This window comes from Xiphophorus couchianus, chromosome 9, assembly GCF_001444195.1.
Source record: "Xiphophorus couchianus chromosome 9, X_couchianus-1.0, whole genome shotgun sequence".
Classification (NCBI taxonomy): domain Eukaryota; kingdom Metazoa; phylum Chordata; class Actinopteri; order Cyprinodontiformes; family Poeciliidae; genus Xiphophorus; species Xiphophorus couchianus.
The window spans coordinates 27849602-27870988 of NC_040236.1; the positions used below are offsets into that span (position 1 = coordinate 27849602).

Sequence of the window (21387 nt, forward strand, 5' to 3'; positions counted from 1 at the left end):
GGAAGATGAAAGTTGACATGGTTTGATTCTTCCTACAAAAACGTGCTGATTTCTGATTTCTGTCATTTTAAATTATTGTTTTAATTTTTATTTGACATTTTCCATTCATGATAATTATGGGTAGGCTAAAGGTGAATTAGTATTAAATTTATTACGGGATTTGCTGCTACTTTTATTCATGTCACGTGCACCTTTGTAATCTTTCTAAAATGTGCAAAATAAATATATTTATATTATCTTTTAAAAAATAATTTTAAAATGAGACATTATTCATAATAAATATGTTTCAAAAATAAGAGAAAGTGAGGGGTAAAAAACTGTACTGATTAAAACACTGCTGTGAGTTTAGGCTCCACTTTGTGTGCTCCCGTCTGCAAAAACACACAAATTAACGCGCACTGTGTTATTTCAATTTGGCATGTGCTTATTGAAGACAGAAGCCATTCTTGTTTTGCAGTTGTGTGTTGCCGTGCTCCACATCTTCTGAGTGATCGAGTTTGACTGCGCACCTTTATTATTGCATATTCACACAAACCTCTGCAGACAGAGAGAACCTGAAGCTGCTGCCGTTCCCTTCTAATCTCTATGCAAACACAAACATTCACGGGTGCTGGTGCGTTTTGTGACCGTGACTCTCATTTACGTTTATTGCAACCAAAAATTTGGAGCAGACGCATTCACGTTTTGCATTACCCGGGTTGTTAAGATTTTAAAAATAATAAGAATAATACCTTTTATAATTTATCAGCCGCTTTTTAACTCAGTTTCTGTTCTTGTTTGGGAATTAAATCCTCCACGCAGAGCAGGCCATTGGCTCGTGCCTTCCCGTTCTTCTGTTTGCTGCTCTCTGTTGAGGGCTTTCTGCATGTAAGAGAGAGGGGAATATTTAAATGTCTTGTGTTTTAATTGACGCACGAACGGGAGCTGCGCGCTCTGAAACGAGGACCACCCGCCCCCTCCTCACCCCCCAAGCCCCCCATCTACAAGCAGCGTCTCCACCGCCTGTCTGTCTCCTCTGCTCTGCGCGCACAGTCCGCAGCTCCTCCGCCTGCGCGCCGCACAGGGGGATCTCACAGCCTCAGGTAAGACCCTTTCTGCAACTCTTCAGTCTCGGGGCCATAATAACACAGAGCGGGGCATTTTTTTTTTTGACGCAAAAAAACTGGAGGAAATCGACGGAGGAATGTGGGTTGAGAAATGCGCACGGCACATGTGAGGATGTAACGATGACACGGTTGATATTCTGCAGGATGAACGGGGATGTGATGGAAGGTAAGGCCACGGATTGATTTTTTTGTGCTGCCAGCAAATATGTGGTCGTTTATTAGCCAAACTCTGGATTTTGCAGGTGGCTTTAAAATATGAAAAAACGCGTTAAAGTCAGATCAAAATCAGGCGCTTTCATTTGGATCTGAGAACTTTTACAGTTTTGATTTATAAGTCTCTGCTCACTGACGAGAATTACAAAAATTAGGGGGGGATTGGACGTTTGCAATTTTTATTATTTAGGTAATTGGTACTTATATATATATATATATATATATATATATATATATATATATATATCACTCTTTTCATTTAACCCCTCAAAATAGAACTCTTTCACGTTTTAATATGGTATATGTTTTTTATTTACCGTGATTTAAGCCTAGAGTCTATATAATAATGATATTAAAGTCTAAGTCTAAATATGTATTTATTTATTTATTTTTACATATAAATAAATTGCAAATGGCCCCTAAGTTCATGGTTGTGAATAGAGATGGGGAAGAAATCAAACAAAACGACAGCAACAAAGAGCTGATTTCTTCATCCCCTTGGTGTTCACTGACACACTGCTTAAACCCTCTTCAGTCAAACGAAATGTCACCGCTGGAGGCAATGGGTCAAAACTAACGAGACAAAAAAATTACATTATCTTATACATATTAGACTTTTAAAAAATAATGCGTTTGGATGAACAAAAAAAGCATAAATGCGCAAGTTCCTATTTTCTAAAGGAGGAAAAAGAAAAATCAAAAACAAATCAGCAGCGTGAATGAATTTCACACAGAGATGGTTTGCTCCTTTTTTCCCCCCCTCTCGGGGTGTCTTTGTCCAGGTGAAATGCGATCCGTTTTGTTCATTCTCACCGCTTTGCGGCTGCTGCTGAGACCCTGACAGAGAGCAAATGAAGGTTTCTGCTCTGAGAACAGCTGCAGCTCCAGCCCGTCCAGGAAGGTTCAGGCTTCAGCTTACAGCGCTGCTATCAAGGGGCCTCCAATTAAAGCCAACACAACTTCACTAGGGGGGTGTGAGAGAGAGTGTGTGGTGGTGGGGAGGGGGAACGGGATGGCGGTGGGGGGGGGGGGGGGGGGTCACGATGATCTTACATGTCTTGAAATGAAGCATCCACACCTGAGCATGTGTAAATCTATTATTTGAGCTATAATGTCACTTTATGCGTATTTATCTAATCAAGTTAATTATTAGTACAGCAATAAGGCCTGTATCCCCTGGCTGGACCTAAAGCTGGCTTACAGGGGCAGTAACCCAGGGCCCATAGTTATGGGGGCGTCGAGACAAATTTTTATATTTTTATGTAGAATTTATTTATGCAAATAAATAAATAAATAAATAAAATAAAATAAAAATAGTTCGCATATATCAGTGCATATATCTTGCAGGCCGAACTCCACATCTGCTTTCTTTGTGTATTCAGTCCTAGCATGCATGGCACCATAAACATTTAGGCCTTTCTTGTGTGAGTGTGTTTCCAGAACTGACAGTGCTGCTTTTTTTTATGAAGATTTTTGTTTGTTTGTTTTGAAAGTTCAGTTAAAAAGTTTGTCTCAGAAAAAACTATTTATATGTGAATAAGGCATAAAACGTCAAAGTTAATGTGCAACAAACTAATTAGTGAATATGGCACCAAAACTGGCTCCATCCCAGGGCCCCCCATGCTCCTAAATCCGGCCCTGTGTGAGTCTGGGTAGTTTTCACTCCCTTCTGGTCCTGCAGCTGAAACCCTTTAAGTCTGGCCCTTCTTCTTTTTTTTATTTCATATATAACAGCTTTCACACCCTTTAAAAGTGACACTGGTCTTTATCATATTGCTCCCCAGTGGCTCTCGTGAAATGTAATATTTAATAGCATTTCATGCAATCTTTTTGGAAAATATTACCAAAGAATGATGGTGAAGCTTCATCACATCAAGTCTCCTGTTGGTAAATAAGGTTTTCACATCTAACAAGAGATGAAATGTGTTGATGAGCCCCAGATTCCTGCAAAAATGTGACACATAGTGGAAAGGAGAGGGAGTTTTGTTCTGCATGACGTTTACAGGCACATATTAAGGTGCTTTTATCACAGCATTGTGGAAAAAGAAAATTTACTTCTTGGAGTAAAAAAAAAATCTGATTTTCCATCAAATGGAAATAGAGATGAACTTGGTCTATGCAAAAGTATACATACAATATTTATCCTAATTTTTTCAGTTTAAAAAATGAACATTGTGTTTTGGACAAAATCCTAATAATATGCTTTATTTTACATTCTTCTTATTATTATTGTTATTATTATTGATATTTCAAAATAGTATTAATGCAACCTGTCCCCGCCTTCTACGCTGTCACTGATCACTGCCCCGCCCAGCTGTACAGCGGGAAGATTTATTGCCTTATTTCAGGGCATAAAAACACACGATCTGAGTCAAATAGCAGCGTGGTTTCAGAATAAAACTGTCCGTAAACGCAACACATTGGGAAATGTAGTTTTTCTTTTATATATGTATATATATATATATATATATATATATATATATATATATATATATATATATATACTAAGCTTTGGATGCATATTTAAGTATATCAATTGCATATAATTTATAATATAATATGATATAATATAATATAATATAATATAATATAATATTTTGGTTTATTTTAGGTACATGTTTTTTTAAAGCCCGATTAAGGCAATGAAAACGTGAGGATAAAGTGATGCTTTTTGATGAAATAGTGACAGCTCTTTGTTGGTGAATAGAAAATCAGAGGTGAATCTGAGAGAGAGAGAGAGAGAGAGAGAGAGAGAGAGAGAGAGAGAGGACTCCTCCTACCAAATTATTCACACTGGGCCGGCTCTGCTCTGCTCTGCTCTCTTCACAAATACAACACGGTTCTCAAATCCAGGCAGTCCCAACCTGACCTCCAAGCACCGAGGAACCCCCTCCCTTCCTCCTGCTGCACAAAAAGAAGAAACCCAAAACTTTGTGACATTATTTTTTGGCATCTGTTCACACTGTAGCCCCCTCCTCCTCCCCTGGTCCCTCTCCACCACAGCTTCTACACCGTTTTGTCGCATCATTTGGACTATATACTTTTTTTTCTTCTTCTTTTACTGGATGAGAGACATTCACGGGAAGCAGGAATTCAGCGCCTCTCCTCCTGTCCCACCCATGCTGTAGTTTTTTTTTCTGCTTTCAGCCGAGGAGGTGGTCTAAATCACCAGGGTTTGGTTTGTTTTTTTTTTTTCTCCTGTTTTGTGTTTTGTGTAGAGCCCAGTCGGATGCGCTGAGAAAAACAAAAAAAGGAGAGAAAAAAAGGAAAACGGGGCGCAGCGCAGAGGCACGGTATATGGAAGTTGTGAGCTGCAAAACAGAGGCGAGCAGTTGCACGTTGTGTCCAGGACCGGGAGCCATGCTTTTCCACGGGATCTCCGGGGATCACATCCAAGGGATCATGGAGGAGATGGAGAGAAGGACGAAGACGGAGTCGCGCCTGGCGAAGGGCATGCAGCTCAACGGCAGGGAGTCGGTAAGAACCGCGGAGATGGAGCTGAAATTCAGACCAAAATTCATTTTTTAATACTCGATCATGTCAGGTGATGTGAGACTGTATTGTTTCTAAGGTAAGCAGACCTGAGCTGCATTAACATCTATCTTTATTGACACTAATTTTCAACTTAATATTGTGCTTGAATTTGTCTAATTTGAAATACAACTTAATAATGTATTATGAAAAATAGAATAATTATTCTTCTTGAAATATTAAATACGGTTCTTCTAAAAAGAAACTCAAAAGAAACCAAAAACAATATATTTGAAGTATATCTAAATCATTTGACAATTTGACTCCTTGTGGTTATTTTTTATATTCATTATTATTATTATTCCATTTACATTAAACAAAAAGTGTAGATCTTTTGTACTAAACAGATTAGATATAACAGCTGCCCAAGGAAAAACAAAAACTATAAATATTTAACTCCGTACTTAATGTTTCTGCTGTTTCGTATTTAACCGTAGTTCGAGATGTAACAATAAAATGTTTATTTTAAAATAAGTATATATATATATATATATATATATATATATATATATATATATATAAATTCATATTTGTTTATATATAAAATTAGTTTATATATAAACTAATTTTATAGAAATGAACGAAATCGTTTCGTAATCTTCCCCCTTTCATACCCCAGACCATGACCTCCATGAGCCCGGAGAAGCCTGCCCTGTGCGCCGGCTGCGGTGGGAAGATCTCGGACAGATACTACCTGCTGGCCGTGGACAAACAGTGGCATCTGCGGTGCCTCAAATGCTGTGAATGTAAGCTGGCGCTGGAATCGGAGCTGACGTGCTTTGCCAAGGATGGGAGTATTTATTGCAAGGAGGATTACTACAGGTAAGAAGACGTTGGATAAACATCGGCGCGCTCTCGTTTTAAGTGTTAAGCTCTTTAGTGTAGCCATGTCAATATAAACTGTGATCCAATAATCTGCTTTAGGCCTCATTCTTGCACACTAACATCATAATGGTGATCCTGGAAACAAGTTTTGATACTAAAATTCAAGTGTATTCGGCACTGGCTCAGGCAGGAATGCTGTGACTGTATAATGCTAACCACATGGACATGAATGCATGAGTCACCGTCTCTTTTTCCTTGCGCCTTTTACTCGTTTTGAGCTTTATAAGCCGTCGTTTAGTTTTAAAGTAACCCATTTGTGGCTTTTTTTCCTGGGCGCTGTTGAGCTTTCCCCACATTCTCACGTTGAAATAAAGCGGGCATGCGTGCTACCTGGAATGCAATCATTAATACAAAATATAATTGTATAAACAGAAGCATTTTTTGCTTACCTCTATTTTTGTTTTATTAACAAATATAATGCTAATTGATTGTGTTGTATGAAGCAATGATTGAGGTTAAGGTTGAGTTTTTCTACCTTTTAGGGAGAAATTGTTTAAACACACACGCACACACTCAGTTACAAGCCAGATGTGGCTATTAGCGACATCAAAGTGCGGGCCTAATCGTGCATACATTATGACTGAGTCACACACACGTTTTACCTCACCTTAACACTGCAACCCCCCATGTTAGCCAGCTTCAAGTTAGAATTCAGCCAAATTGGAGATTATTATTTTATGTATGCGGGTTTTTTGACGATGCGTCTGTTCCAGAAGGTTCTCCGTGCAAAGGTGCGCGCGCTGCCACCTCGGGATATCCGCCTCGGAGATGGTGATGCGAGCGCGCGACTCCGTGTACCACCTGAGCTGCTTCACGTGCACCACGTGCAACAAAACCCTGACCACGGGCGACCACTTCGGCATGAAGGACAGCCTGGTGTACTGCAGGCTCCACTTCGAGACGCTGGTGCAGGGCCAGGACTACCATCCGCAGCTCAACTTCGCCGAGCTGGCGGCCAAAGGCGGCGGCCTCGCGCTGCCCTACTTCAACGGCACGGGGACGGCGCAGAAAGGGAGGCCGCGCAAGAGGAAGAGCCCGGCCATGGGGATAGACATACCCAGCTACAACACAGGTGAGTGGTCCAGGGGGTGGGGCCTCACACGTTCACATGCATGGGCTTTTAATTTTTATTTATTTTTTTTAACCCGGACCTAAATTAACTATTTGACCTTAAAAATTGGACTGGCCCGGCAGCAGCAGAGCAAAGTAAGACGAATCACCCCCCTCGTATAATTTCTGCAGAATATTAATTGCTGCGGTGGCCTACATCCTAAAAGCTCCCAGGAGCCGATGGAAGGTTAACTTTGAAAGCTGTTACAGAAATTTGTCAAGCAAGATTCTTGATGTGGAAAACTGCTTCTCTTTGGGGACGCTCCTTTTGTTTCCGTCTTTTCAGCTCGTTTTCACTCAGAATCAGAATAAATAAATAAATAAATAAATAAATAAATAAATAAATAAATACATATAGGATCATTGTTATTAATATATATATATATATATATTAAAAAAATATTTTTTTATTTTAAGAAGATAAATATTGCTTCCGTTACGCATAAAATCCTTTGTTCTCTAATCTGACTAATTTCCTCGCACTCCGCTCTAAAAACCCTCCGTTCTACAGTTTTTAAAATAAATACACGTCTCATTCAGGCCTTTAAAAAAACCCCAACAGCAACAACAACAACAACAAAAAACCAATTAAACATTATTTGAGGCTAGTAGAGCCTCAGCTTTCTGTTAAGGCGTCTTTTTACGCACCGTTTCCGAGATTACACATAGTAACCCATAATCGAAATTTGACCTCTGCGTCAACCTGCTCGTCAATTTCTATAATTATATTGAAATTACATCTTGATGACTTTACAGTAGGCTATTAGAGAGGTGGAGGAGGGTTGCTTTGAGGGAAAAAAATATTTTACTAGTTTGTTCTTCCAAGCTACTAAACTGGATCCTCGCTGCGTAAACTTGCGTTAAATCTCCACTTTTCATCTGAAATCTTTCTTTTCAGTCGCTTGAATGTTACGACCCCGAACCCCCAACCTTCCCCGCAGCGTCCCCATTTTGTTGTCGCTTTCCGCGAATTAGTGTGCGGTTGAGAAAGTTTGTCATTGTGCGCCCAGTTTCCCCTGTTCCCCGCTGAATAGAACAGGGGGAGGAATAGGGGTAATCTGCGCGTTAATTGTTCCTTGTTAATTGAAGGTGACGTTGGAATCCCTGGCCTCCTGCGCGGCGGTCAGTGCGGTTCTCAGGGGCAGAGCAGTTCCGCGCACAGGGGCCTGCAGCAGGGACAGGCACAGAGCACTGTACAGTCCGAGCTGCGCTCGACAGAAAGAAAGAAAAAGAGCTTTATTTTTCCCTAAACACAACTGCGAAGGATTATGCAAATCTTAAAGTTCCCACTGTTGCTTTTATAGGAAGTAGGATAGCTTTTGTGATTTGTTTACGCTCCACAATGCCGTCACAACAGGAAAAAACAAAGAAAAGAAAAAAACAAAACCAAACACTGACAGGCAATTGTAAATCTCACAGCTAAATGATGTCCGTATTAATTCATTAAGCTCCAGACGCAGTAAAAGTCCCAGTGGGAATCTCTCATGTGGGACTCTTTAATAGAATAACATAGATAGATAGATAGATAGATAGATAGATAGATAGATAGATAGATAGATAGATAGATAGATAGATAGATAGATAGATAGATAGATAGATAGATAGATAATTTTTAATAATAATAATAAAAAATTGTGTTAGTCAAATACTCCACAACATTAAAGTGAAACTGAGTCACAGCAGATAAAAAGTTAAACTGAATAATTCAAAGCGGTAAAAAGCCACTTACAGACAATAATAAATCCCTCTGTTAAATTTGGTCTACTTTACGTCATTATTAGGCAGCACAGACAAAGTAAAGGTCCCAATGGGATTATTTAATTTCTTAATTTATTTGTAGAATGTAATAGATTGAAATTGTGTATTTTATATACATACATACAACAATATACGTGTATAAACTCAAGTTTAGACCCCTTTTTTTTGCTGCTCTGTAACTTTATTTATACAAATAAATGTATATCAGTTGTATTCTTTATTTTGGGTCTAATAAATGCTTCGGGTAAAACTATGAAACATAAAGCTTTTCAGCTCCAGCAGTAGAAGCATTATCCCCTCCTCCCTTCCTTTTTTGACTTTGCCATTTTGAACAGACTGAGTGTACATGTCCCATTACTGTCTCACACTGTTCATGTTAATACACCAACATGTCAAACCCAGAGACTCACATTCCTGACAAATTGGAAGAGGTTTCGTTTGAGGTTTTGTTTGTGCTTCAGTAGGAACATCCATGCATGTTTCCACCAGGGGAAAGGTGTGTATTCCCCACCGCTCGGTGAACACGTTGCTCTCCTATGCATATGGAGACCCCTAGTGGGTGATGCTGAGAGAAACACCGTTTCAGACAGAGGGATATATTCATGATGCCTTAAAAATAATAATAATAAGAAAGAAAGAAAGAAGTTTTTATGCATCTTATTTTTTATCCTACATGAAAGAGCAGATTTTAAACACATGTTTTATAACATTATATAACATCTGTCTCTCCAGTAATTAAGCTGCTAGTGTTTTTGCTCATTGGTAATGAACTATATACAGTATATATTATTTTACTATCCTCAAATAACAAAACAAGTCCACAAAAAAAATCAACGCAATTTTCTTGTTTGCATATTAGATTTTCACTCATTTGCAGCGAAATTGATAAAAGTTCAATCTTAGCAAACCAAATTTCTATATTTTAAAAGAAGGAAATTATCTGTGTGCCGGGCCAAAACGTTTCCAACTTTCGGAAATGGTGTGATTCTCTCTGTCACGCTGATAAATGCTGGAGCATCTGTGGAGCGTTTAGCCAAGCATGCATACCATTTAATGAATCCATTTCAGGTGTTTTACTCTCAAAGCTGCTGACAAATGAGGCCCATTAGGCCAGTTAGTCCCTGCAAACACAGGCAGAGAGCATTTAGCCTGGTCCCAGTGTTACTGTAATAATTCATTAAACTGTTGGCTTTATTTTGGTTGGTTTTAAAAACGATATCTTTCTATATATTTTAGATGAAACAACAGTAGATTCCAGTTGTATGTTGCATTTGTATTGGTTAATACATGTTTTAATCACCATGCTCTTGCCTCATAGCAAACCACAAATGTGTAAACAAACTTTTCAAATCGGACAGCATTTGATTAATTTTTGCTGAGAAAACAATTCTGACTAAAATAATGTTTATTCACTTATAAGCTCTTGATTTTAGCCGTATTTTAATGTAAAATGTATTTTTCCTTATCGGTCTCCGAGTGTATTGCATCATCTGGAGGCAAATTAAGTTATTTGGAGCAAGTTAAATCCATTTTAGGGCTGTTTTATTTGCAAGGAATAAATTATTCACATTTTTTTGTCACCTTGCAACCAAATCCATAGGTGCAAACTTTAGATTAATCCAATGTCCATAATAGTTTTTGTGAACAGTGAAATGCAGATATTAATTCACTCAAATAACTTTAATTTTTGACAGGATTTAGAATATTTTTGGAAATTTTAGTCTCCGAATGACATTAGCGTTTCTGAATTTGCGTTTTATTTTTCTGACTGCGCTCTGCTCCTTGGCCTTTGTGCAGGCTGCAACGAGAACGACACCGACCACTTGGACCGAGACCAGCAGGCCTACGCTCCGACGCAGAAGACCAAGCGCATGCGGACCTCCTTTAAGCACCATCAGCTCCGGACAATGAAATCCTACTTTGCCATCAACCACAACCCGGACGCCAAGGACTTAAAGCAGCTGGCTCAGAAAACAGGCCTCACTAAGAGAGTTCTGCAGGTAAGCCAGCAGCCATTCCTCTTTACTGATGTTTTCATCCCTCACACTGAGTGTTTGCATCCCTCTTCCCCTCCATCTCCCCTTGTTTCACGCCATCAATTTCATCTCTTTTAGTTTTGCTTTGTTTTGTTGTTCCATGTAGACGTTAGATGTACATCCAGGGGCCTTTACATTAAATTTGTTAACTGTTAAATGCTATTTTTTTCTAGAAATTTGAAAAGTAGTAATGAAGAATGCAACCGAAAGCTAAACACTGTTATATTACTCATAATGAGAGTGCATATTTTCTTCATAGCTGCATCTCTTGCATTAAAAAAAAAATAGGTGCAGGATTTTGATTTGATTTACTGTCAAAATCACACAACAGTTCAAAATAATGATCATATTATAAAGGTTTATATATCTAAAGAGAAGGGAAACTGCAGTAAAACCTGTCATAATTTGATATGTAATGATTTGGTGCTTTCTTTAAAATAATAATAATAAAAAACAACAACTATACTTAAACACAAAAAGTAAAAGCCACACTGGGATTGGTTTGCAGGTTTGGTTCCAAAACGCAAGAGCCAAATTCAGAAGGAACGTTTTGCGACAGGAGAATGGAGGTGTTGATAAGGCTGATGGCACCTCACTCCCTCCACCCTCATCCGACAGTGGGGCCCTGACCCCCCCCTCCAGCGCGGCCACACTAACAGACCTGACAAACCCCTCTATCACTGTAGTGACCTCCGTCACGTCTAGTTTGGACAGCCATGATTCGGGGAGCCCTTCACAAACTACCTTGACAAACCTTTTCTAACAAGCTATCTCTATCAGACTGATTGTTATTTCAACTGAGTTTTGTTTTTGCTCTTTTTTTGGACTTTCTTTAAGTTTTTTCTTTAACTTACATTTATTTTTGTAAATGACACCTTTAAAATGAAGCAGAGACCGCTCCTGGGAAGAGACAGTGCTGTACTGTATACACAAACAGGAACAACAACGGCTACAACAGCAGCGACTACTTAGGAAATTTCTCTAATGTGTAGCATCTCAAGCTGCAAAGATTGACTTTTGGATTCTTGGACTTATTTGGAGTCAAAGATATTGAAAAAATTGTCTTGGGTTGCAGATTTTATTCGGGGGAAAAAAACTTGAAACTTGGCTGGAAATTTAGACTCTGTCTGATCTGACTTAATTTGTGTATTTGTAGTAAAATATGTTTGAAACACGCCCTCCCTAATTTATTGTTAATTGGTGAAATAAAAGAAAAAATAGTGCCAGAAGTATGTATATGTATGCACTGTGTTCGCACTATCAAGATTTTTTAATTTCTCTGGTTCTGCGTTGGAATAATTTGGAAAACCTGTCGAATGTTCTGTATATGGGTAACTCCAGAAAACAGGCTTTAATTAATACCGAATGTTTTCAGTCTGAAAGGCTGACTTTAATGGAATCAGACGCCGGCAATCTGACAGAAGCTACATGTAAAAGCATCTAAATTTACATTGTAAAGCACCTAGACGGCCGCCAGACAGAAGCTGAAACCACACATGGGCGTTTTTCTCATGAATCCAGAAGCAAATCCCACACTGTGCAGTGGTAACTGTTCAGCGCATCCATTAGTAGAAACTGATGATTTAAATAAAATAAAATAAAAAGCAGCAGAAGAAATTCAGATCAGTTGGAATCACTCGTCTGTATGACAGAGCGCTTTCTGCTTTTGGGGACTTGTGGTTCTCACAGAGCCTGGTAAACATATCACCAGACCCACAGCTAAACTCAGTTGCACAGTGACAACATACTGCCCAGAGAAAAGTGCATTATTGTCCTTATCATGTTGCTCAGGGTAATGACGTGATTTTAAATGTAAAACAAAAAAAAAAAAGAAAAAAAAAGAGTCAGGGGCTGAGAAATTAGACGGTTGCGACGCTGCAGACTAGACTTTAGGAGCTGACAGAACCAGTCAAAACATCTGACCTCAGATGGGTGGAGTCGCGAGAAGAAGCCAGTAGGAAATCATTGTCCATGTGTTCCCTGTTTGTTACACTTTCTTTATTGACACTTGCCACTGAACAGACCAAAAAATAATAGTTTAAAAAAACAAAACCAACAACCTGCCCCTGTTTCTTCTGGCTGATAGATCGAGCGAGAAAACCTTCAGATTTCATTGTGAGCGTCACAGTTTGTTCTCCTGCAGAACAAAGTGCCGCTCTTGATCTACTTCATGAAGTAGACGCCTAACTCAGTTCTACTATGTGCCTTAATGCTATAACTTGGGAGAGAGTTTGTGAAATTCAGGATCTATGTGCTCTTTGTTAACTGACTCACATCCTTTTGGCGCCTCACTAGTTTTGTACTGTTTTGCATCTTATTTCCGAAGATCTTTTTATGGTGTATCCTGTTTTAAAAGTAAAAAAAACAAGAAAAAAAGTGGGCAGGAGGGAGGGGCAGCGATGTCATAGAAAGCATTTGTGCACTCTTTCAGATATAGTTGGGTAATCCAAGAACCTTATATATTGATCTCCGTGTTAATAGTTGAGTACAGTAAGTGTTCTATCAAGATTGTCCATGTTTCCCTGTTTCTTGATAAAGATGGTGTATAGAAACTATTTCCCCTTAAATATTTATGGACCAAACGGTTGTTATATATCTTATTAAATTTGTGTGAATAAAAATACTTTGCTTTAAACGGGTTTTTTATTTTTCATTTACACTTGCCATGTTTTTGTGTTCCTTCTTGAATGCAAGTTTATCACATCAGCAAATGCAAGAGAGAGAGAGAGAGAGAGAGAGAGGGAGCATGAGAGAGAGCATTCAGTAATTAACTACAAGCTAAACGTCTTCATTTTTGCTTCCATTTTTAAGTTCTATTTCCTAATTTATGATGTTTATGGTTTTTTAACGTAATGCCCCATGGATTTGCATCTAAACCCTGCAGTCAGAAACATTGAAATTGCTTTTTAATGCATGAACATGGCTTTAAATTTTAAATAAAAGGAATGCTGCAAAGCACATATTGATTTCTATATCGATATGCATACGTCGTCTATATTTATGCATAACATATTGGTAAATCTAAAAAGTGAAATGAGAGTAAAATGCAGACCGCGTAAAGCCAGGTTGCTCTGTAGTTAATATATTCTTACTCTATCGTTTCTTTCAGGGAGAACAAATCTTGGGGCATTACAGCCATACATCCCGACGTTTGAAAATTCCCTAAAGTATTAAGAGAAGGGGAAAACTTTGATGGGAATTCCTCACCATTGAAGACAAAGACAATTTTAGGATAAGATGATAGCAAATCGAGAGCAAATAAAACAACCAACATTAAAAAAAATTGTGTCAGATGCAAATGTGAAACAGATTTTCTTTTTTTTGTTGTCTTTTAAAGAGCAAAATGTTTGAATGCATCAGCAGAAGAGACAGTGGTGTATGATATTTATGCTATCAGTGTGTAAAAGTGAAGATTTCTGTTTTGGAGTAGAAAATGTAACATTTTTCATGTAATATAGTTTAAAAAATTACTCACATAAAGAAAGGATGTGATTGAAGGACACCTAAAACAATGAGACAATATAGATGTTATTGATATGAACACACGCACACGCACACACACACTGCTCCTATTATAAGCAGAAGATATACATCCCAACAGTAGTTTCGTCTGCACACCCCCACCCCCACAGAGACACACACACATGCTGCTGCCCTCCTCCTACCCCCCATCCAAGATCCAGCTTGCTAAATAGAAGTTTTCTTTTGTCACAAGTGTCATTTCGTAAAACACATGGCCTCCTTGAGACTCGGCAGCAGGATGCCCATCAAATATGATGAGTGTATGAAGAGGACTGCAGAGCTGGAGCTTTGCCATCTGGCTGTGCCGAGGGAAGGAAGTATAAAAAAGAGAGCGAGAGACAAAGCGGATAAAGAAGAGATCCTAATTCTTGCATGCCCCTCATCATCTTAACATTTTCCTCGAGGTTGTGTATAATTTCCTTTGATCCGCTGTGTGATTTATTGTTTGCTGCAAAAATGAAGCACATGAATTATATACCTCCTGAGCAGACAGCAGATAGGCACTATTGCTTCAAGCTTATTTGTTCTTGACATTCAGCTTATAACTGTAAAGGGTGAAAAATGCATTCTTGGTTTCTCTTAGCTCATAACTGTGGTTATTTGTGAAAGCAGTATTTCTCTCGTGAGTCTCAGAACGTTCCTGAATATTTTTGGTTCCCACACTTGAGGTTCTTCATCAGTTACATTTCTTCTCAGCATCACTTTTTTGCTTAAAGCTATTTGAAATATGAGTCATGCAATTGCAGAAATAATTGTTTTTGTAATAAAGGTGAAAAAGCACTTTGTTTTCAGCATGATATGTGATGTACAGTGAACGGACAGCTGCGTCTGAATAAATTAGAATATTTTAAAAATCATTTTTTATTTTAGTAATTTAAATGGAAAAAGTGAAACTTATATCAAGGTTCACAGGTTCATACTGTGGTTATACTTTGAGATGCTTCTGTTTATTTTGATGATTATGGCTCACAACCAAAAAAATTCAGTTTCTTACTAAATTATTATTCCATCAGTTTTCTATGATAGAGCAAAGTTATGTGAAAAACTTCAATGTTCAGGTGTCCAGCAATCATCTGCGAAGAGGGTAAGCCAGAAAAATATCTTTGAAGAAGCTGGGAGTTCACAGACTGCTGTGTGTATGGAAAATTAAGTAGAAGGAAAAAGTGCAAAGCTCATTTAATGGTTCTACATAGACTAACAAGGCAGCTGGAGTCACTGATTCAGGATATGCAGGACATGGACACCACTAGTGCAAAGCCACTGCTGAACCTGAAGCGTTTAACAGAACTGGACTGGACACACTGGTCCAAAGTCCTATTTTGGTTTTTTCTCTTAAAATCATGGTTCCAAAGTGTGGAGGAAGAGTGGAGAGGTAATCCAAGTTGAGGATTTTACAGATGGTGATGATGACGTTGCAGACCAGCACCACCTCCAGCATGCTGCACCATAGAATGACGCAGTAATTTATGCCAAAGGAGCAATCACGAACTGAGTGTACATTCTCTACTGTGGAGATTTCTGTACTAAAAATAATTTTTTATTGCTGTTATGTAATCTTAAAATTTTCTGCAAAACTGAATTTTGGCTTTTCATTGGCTATAAGCCATAGTCATCAAATAAAACAGAAATATTTACATGATGTATATTAGTTTGAGTGTTAAATTGAGGTTTGTTTATTAACATTTTATCGGTGGAATTGAGCAGAATTTCTGATTTACAAAAATGTATCTGAGTCTGCAAAGCAGGAGGTTTGGGGTTTATGCTGTGCGGCACAAATGCTGGGTTTGCATTTCAAATAAAGAAAGAGCCAGAAAAAAAAAAAAGCCACACCAGTAAACAGGCTGGTGCTGGATTCCAACAATGTGGGGAAACGCTCCAGTCAGTCCGAGAGAAAAGCTGAGCCGCCGGGGCGCCTGAGCGCCGTGGCAGCAGGGCTTGTGTTTCTCGGGTCTGATGGGAGGAAGGTGGGCAGGTTTGACACCACACAGCTACGGGAAGCCCAGATGGAAGCAGGAACACAAACAAACACAGCCAGCCCCTGCTCCGGGTTCTGGAGCTGCTGCATGGAAATTCTGGACAACGTCATGACTCCAAGCTGGCAAGAAATTCAGAGCTTCGCTTCTCACTGGAATGTATTTTATCTTCAATGTTTTTGGGGGGTTTTTTGTTGTTTTTTTTAGGCAGGCCTTCTTGATCCAGCTCTGTTCCGCCATAAGGGTTGCTATATTCCAGTCAAAGTATTGTTGTGGTTTTTTAAATAAAAAACATGCTTATGTATTTGAACACCTGATGTATTTTGGTCCTTTAACTTAAATAAGTAAATAATTTCAGATGCTTGCCAGATACCAGCTACATTCAATGTAAAATCCAGGACATGCACGGCATTGTGTCAAGCAGCAACAGGTAAGAACGGCGTCCTTCTGCTGACTGACATCCTCCTCTTCCTCTCTTATCTCCTCTTCCTGTTACAGTAAATGACAGCTGTGTACTCTGACTAAAACAATGCTGACAAGGCAGCATATTTTCTGTCACACAAAGAGTTTGTTCATAAATCTCAGCTGATCCTGACAAACATGGCAGATAAAAGGAAACAGGAAAACCTTTCATAAGTGCCACTTTGGCTTAAATTTGTTTAAGATGCAGCTCTTGATGGAGGTTACCTGAGGTCACAGTGCATTAACAACAACAACTTGTTCATCATTTTGAATGCAGCTGCAGAAATAAAAACAGAGGGAATTAGCAAAGGATTTCTACACTTCCTGGGTCAGGGGTTTGCAACCTGTGGCTCTGGAGCCGCAAGTAGCTCTTTGAACTCTCCACAAAGGGTCTTAATAAATGATAAAGAGCAAACTAATGTAACAAAATGCAGGTTTTAGTTGTTTTCTGTTTTTTATGGAGCAATTGCTTCAACCTTCCGCAAGTGTATGACCTTAAAGTCTATTTTTTTTGTAATTTGTTTTGAAACAATTTTCATGTGCATTTTTTTAAAATGATCTTCCTCAAATATAAACATCCCATAGAAGAAAATATATGTTTTATGATTACCGTAAACCCTAAAATTAAATATATATGACAACACTTGCCATATGTTTGATATTTCTAAAAAAAATTGTTTATCAAAAAATATCAAAGTGGTCTCTATTTTTTTTTTTTAAAGAAAAGCTCTTAAGTTTTATTTAGCTGGACTAAAACAAAAAGGGTAAATGTCGCAGATCCTTTAACTAGACTTACCCCTAGACTTACTCCTCCCTACATCCCTTTGAATTTGAATTAGCAGTTTAAATGTCTCACCATTAAATGAGACTGTCCTTCAATAAGCTCATTAGTTTTCACTTTTTGTGACTTGATAAACCAGTTTATGCCATGTAAACATTCATAAACCCTGCAGCAGAACAGATGTAGTGACAGATAAATCTACGGTAATGCTTTTTAAATATTAAGAGATTTTTGTATTGACAGTAAATTAATACAGATGTATTATATGACTTGTAGTTGTTCTTAAACAGCAGACTTTATGAATACAGTGATTTGCAAAAGTATGAACACCTCCTGCATTTTTTTGACAGTATCACTAGAAACTCCAATGTATTCTATTTTGCAAAGTAATGCATAACAGGGAGAAGAATTATCTTTTTTTTTTTACAGGTTTGCCATGCAAATGGATTCAAGCCATTTGATTTAAAAGTTTGCCTAAACAGTTTTAACTGCAGTTAGAGCTGCAGGTCTTCTGGTTTACATCTAGAGGCTGAAGCGTTTTTGCTCCCTTGTCTTTGCAAAACAGCTCAGACTCCATCAAGTGGAGTTGAATCTGTGAAAGATAGTTTCCAAGTTTCACCAAAGATTCTTATTTAAATGTATGTCTAGATGCCTCCAACACATGGAGATTATTTTTTATCTCATCCATTCCTTGGAAGGTGAACCTTTGCTTCGACCTTAACACTATTGAAGCTTCTGATGGGGTTTCTTCCAGTATTGCCCTGCTTCGTCTTCTCTGCATCAACTTCAATGGTGAAAAAAAGCCCCACCACAGCATGATAGTGCCACCACCATATTTCACTACAGAGGTGGTGCTTTGGAGCTTACCATGCAGTTTCGGTGTCCTCTGTCCAGAACAAATCCTTCCACGTGTTTGCTGTGTCATTGTTCAATTGCAAAAATTGTTTTTTCGACATTAGTGGAATATTGACAAAGATTTGCGCACATTTGTAAAGGAATCGATCTAGGGATGTCTTGGTAGGTTTGCTGTTCTGCTGTACTCCTTCAATATTCAGATTATGAATTGAACATTGGGAGTTTTGGTTTGGTTTCACTTGTTTATTTATATCCAATTAGGTTGCCATATTTTATCCAGTCCCTGGATTTATTATTGCTAGAAATATCTTGACATATAAGTTCATTTCTTTGAGTTCAGTTTTCTCTGCTCTTTATGCACATTGGATTTGCTCACATCAGTGTTGCTCTTTCCTCTTGTTTTGTTGTTTCTTTGAGTTTCAGCTCAGCGGTCAGTGATAATTATTCACCTTCCCTCAGTCTACCTGTTTGCCTCCCTGTCCCAGCTGCACCCTGTCAGGAATTAACCACCTGCCTCTTGTTTACAATCAAACTCCTCAATATTTAAGCCTCATTAGATGTGTTGCCATTGACCACATAATTGCGCAAATTGGAATTGCAAATATAAATTTGCTTAACGGAAACATGGCAAAACTGAAATAGAAACACTTTTCTCACATCACACAAGTCAAGTGACCAACAACTGGATGTTAGTGACAGAAAAGATGCAGAGAGCAGGAAGTGGCAGGAGGATCAAGGTGAGGCATGTTTTTTTTTTTTATTGCCTTATTGTGTGAACAAGCTTATGATTTTAGTTGTGTTTCTTATTTAATGGGAACACAGCAACTGTGAAATTGTGTTTATTCAAAATTAGCAGAATGTTGACATAATTTTGATCATATTTGTAATGGAAACGCTAACGCTCCGCCATCCTTTGCCGGTTCCCTCTTTGACATGATTTGTTCCCTGCCTGGCCTACTGCTTATTACTCTACACTTGTTCACCTGTTTAAGATCAGTAAGTTTTTCTTTCCTGTAAGTTTCCTCCTTCTTCTTAGCTAATGTAAGTTCCTGTCTGCATTTTGGCCCTGAATCAACTGTATCAACCATAACAGCTGTAGAATTTCAAACCTTAGGATATTGTTTTTATAACCTAACCAGTTCTAAATGTCTCCACAACTTCATTTCAGGCCTGTCTGCTCTTTTCCTTGATCTTTGTGATACTAATGTTCACCAACAAACCTTTTGAGACCTTAACAGAACAGCTGCATTTATTGGGATTTAATTAGTCACACATGGACTTTATTTACTAATTGGTCAACTTTTGAAAGCATTTATTTTATTTTCTATTCTACTTAGGGTGGTAAAATTAAAGCAAGTTGGGTACATATGTATTCAGATGTTTTGGTAAACAAAAACCTGGAAATGACGCATATTTTATTTTCCCACTTTTCGGCTTTGCACTAATTTGAATTGGTCTAGTGTCTAAAATACAGTGAAGTTTGAAGTGGTTGTAATGAAATTAAATGGGGAAATGGGCCAAAGGGCTTTGCAAAGCATCAGAAATAGTCAACACAAGAGAAAACAGATAAGTGATCCAGTAATTTACAACATTTTTACAATCGGATGGGGACTGGCTGATTTTCTAGGTCATCCACCAAAGAATTGTTCTTGCGCACACATTTGAGGTCTCATAGACACAGAGTGACAGGCGACTGAGCCAAAGTATGGGATGATCACTGAGGCATGGGTCACATCTGCAGTTTACATGCTGCTCTGATGGTGTCGTTCCCATTGTCACTGGTTCTGAGCATATATATATATATATATATATATATGTGTGTGTGTGGGCGTGTGTGTGATATTCTGCCAGTTCCGCCTCAGTTCACCCCTTTTCCATTGATAGGCGCCTATTTAAACTCACCTCACACACCAACCGCCACACTAACTCAAACACACACGCTCAGACAGATGTCAGAGGGGTGACGATGTGAATGAGACACAACCTGACTGTGCGTGGGGGTGTGTGTGCGTGCATGTGTGTGTGAGAGAGAGAGAAACTGAGGCCTGCCCCTCTGAATGATGCAAAACAGGTGGAAAGATCCAAATTAAATGGAAAATATTTTATTTGTTATATACGATGGGAATGCTCAAACAGTCCCTGCAAAACAGAGTTCATGAGACGACCCAAACAGAAACAATATTCAGCTTTTGTCCTTCACATTATCTCACACTTTCTCTCCTGTGCCTCATTTACGCGGCGCTCTCCGCATGCTGTAAATCCTTCATTTCTCTGTTGTGCTGTTATTCTATATTTACATCTATTTGTTATTTGACGGCTCACATCCTGACAACCTTGAGATTTCAGCGATCAAGGCCGATAACTACAGGTTTCAATTGCACTTTGAAGACAAAACAACATTAATTAGGGGGGGAAATGGAGATGGGGAGCATCATCACGTGAGGTTCGACTCCAAGTTGGGGCTGGATATATGCAGAGCGAGACATTTCACACACACTTCCAGGTGTAATACCCCCGCACCCCCAATCCTCTCTGCCTCCCTGTTCCTGTGAAGGCTGCGATATGCGAGGCACATAAGGAAGCTCGTCTGCATTGGTGCGGTGTGTTTCAGCGTGTGACAGGTCATCTTTGTACCGACGGAGTGTAACCTCTCAGTTTCTGCTAAACCTTCAGGATGCACGCAGGCTTCTCCCTCCTCCATCTGCTGGTCTCTGTGAAGTCTGCTGTTGATCACAGGAGCTTTGACTGCAGTTTCTGTCTCTACCACACTGCAGACATACCTAACCCCTGAGCCACATCATTAACAAACAGCCAAATAAAATGACACTTGTGAAAACGGCAACATCCTTTTTGCTTTTTGAGAGTTTTAAAACACGTTTTTAGTCTCTCTCTGAAGGAATTTTGTGTATTGCTCCTTAATTTTGAATGTATGAGGGGGGAAAAAAACCGTCTTTGAATAAAGATTTTATGATGTAGCTATTTACATTGCCCTATAAAACTTTGTAAGAAATCTTAAACTATATTAATATCTTATTGCAGGAGCATAACCTAGCAGATTTATTTCATTTCAGCTTTTATTTGAGCACATTTATTCAATCAGAAAATAATAATGAAGTCATGTACACCACATTTTTGGCACTCTTGCTGTTAATACT

General features: G+C 38.6%; 1 protein-coding gene across 6 annotated transcripts; it reads left to right on the forward strand.

Annotated features, from left to right (window-relative positions):
* The first annotated feature begins 1010 nt into the window (after positions 1–1010).
* Positions 1011–15800, forward strand: lhx9 (LIM homeobox 9). 6 transcript variants are annotated; one of them, XM_028028124.1, is made up of 6 exons: positions 1011–1082; positions 4173–4796; positions 5470–5672; positions 6449–6807; positions 10401–10603; positions 11148–13274. In XM_028028124.1, the coding sequence occupies exons 2-6, from the start codon at positions 4617–4619 to the stop codon at positions 11400–11402; spliced, it is 1200 nt and encodes a 399-aa protein (XP_027883925.1). In that variant the 5' UTR covers positions 1011–1082; positions 4173–4616; the 3' UTR covers positions 11403–13274. The 6 variants fall into 6 exon arrangements, with proteins under 6 accessions (XP_027883925.1, XP_027883929.1, XP_027883926.1 ...); XM_028028128.1 differs by having other exon boundaries at positions 1014–1082; positions 4538–4796; XM_028028125.1 differs by lacking the exon at positions 1011–1082 and adding an exon at positions 1114–1272.
* Positions 15801–21387: the final 5587 nt, after the last annotated feature.

What these genes read in the sequence shown, in the direction of transcription:
- lhx9 (XM_028028124.1), top strand. Translation starts at nt 4,617, where the DNA reads ATGGAAGTTGTGAGCTGCAAAACAGAGGCGAGCAGTTGCACGTTGTGT. An exon ending in AGCTCAACGGCAGGGAGTCG is followed by an intron (nt 4,797 to 5,469) that starts GTAAGAACCGCG and finishes TTCATACCCCAG; the next exon opens with ACCATGACCTCCATGAGCCC. An exon ending in TCACTAAGAGAGTTCTGCAG is followed by an intron (nt 10,604 to 11,147) that starts GTAAGCCAGCAG and finishes ATTGGTTTGCAG; the next exon opens with GTTTGGTTCCAAAACGCAAG.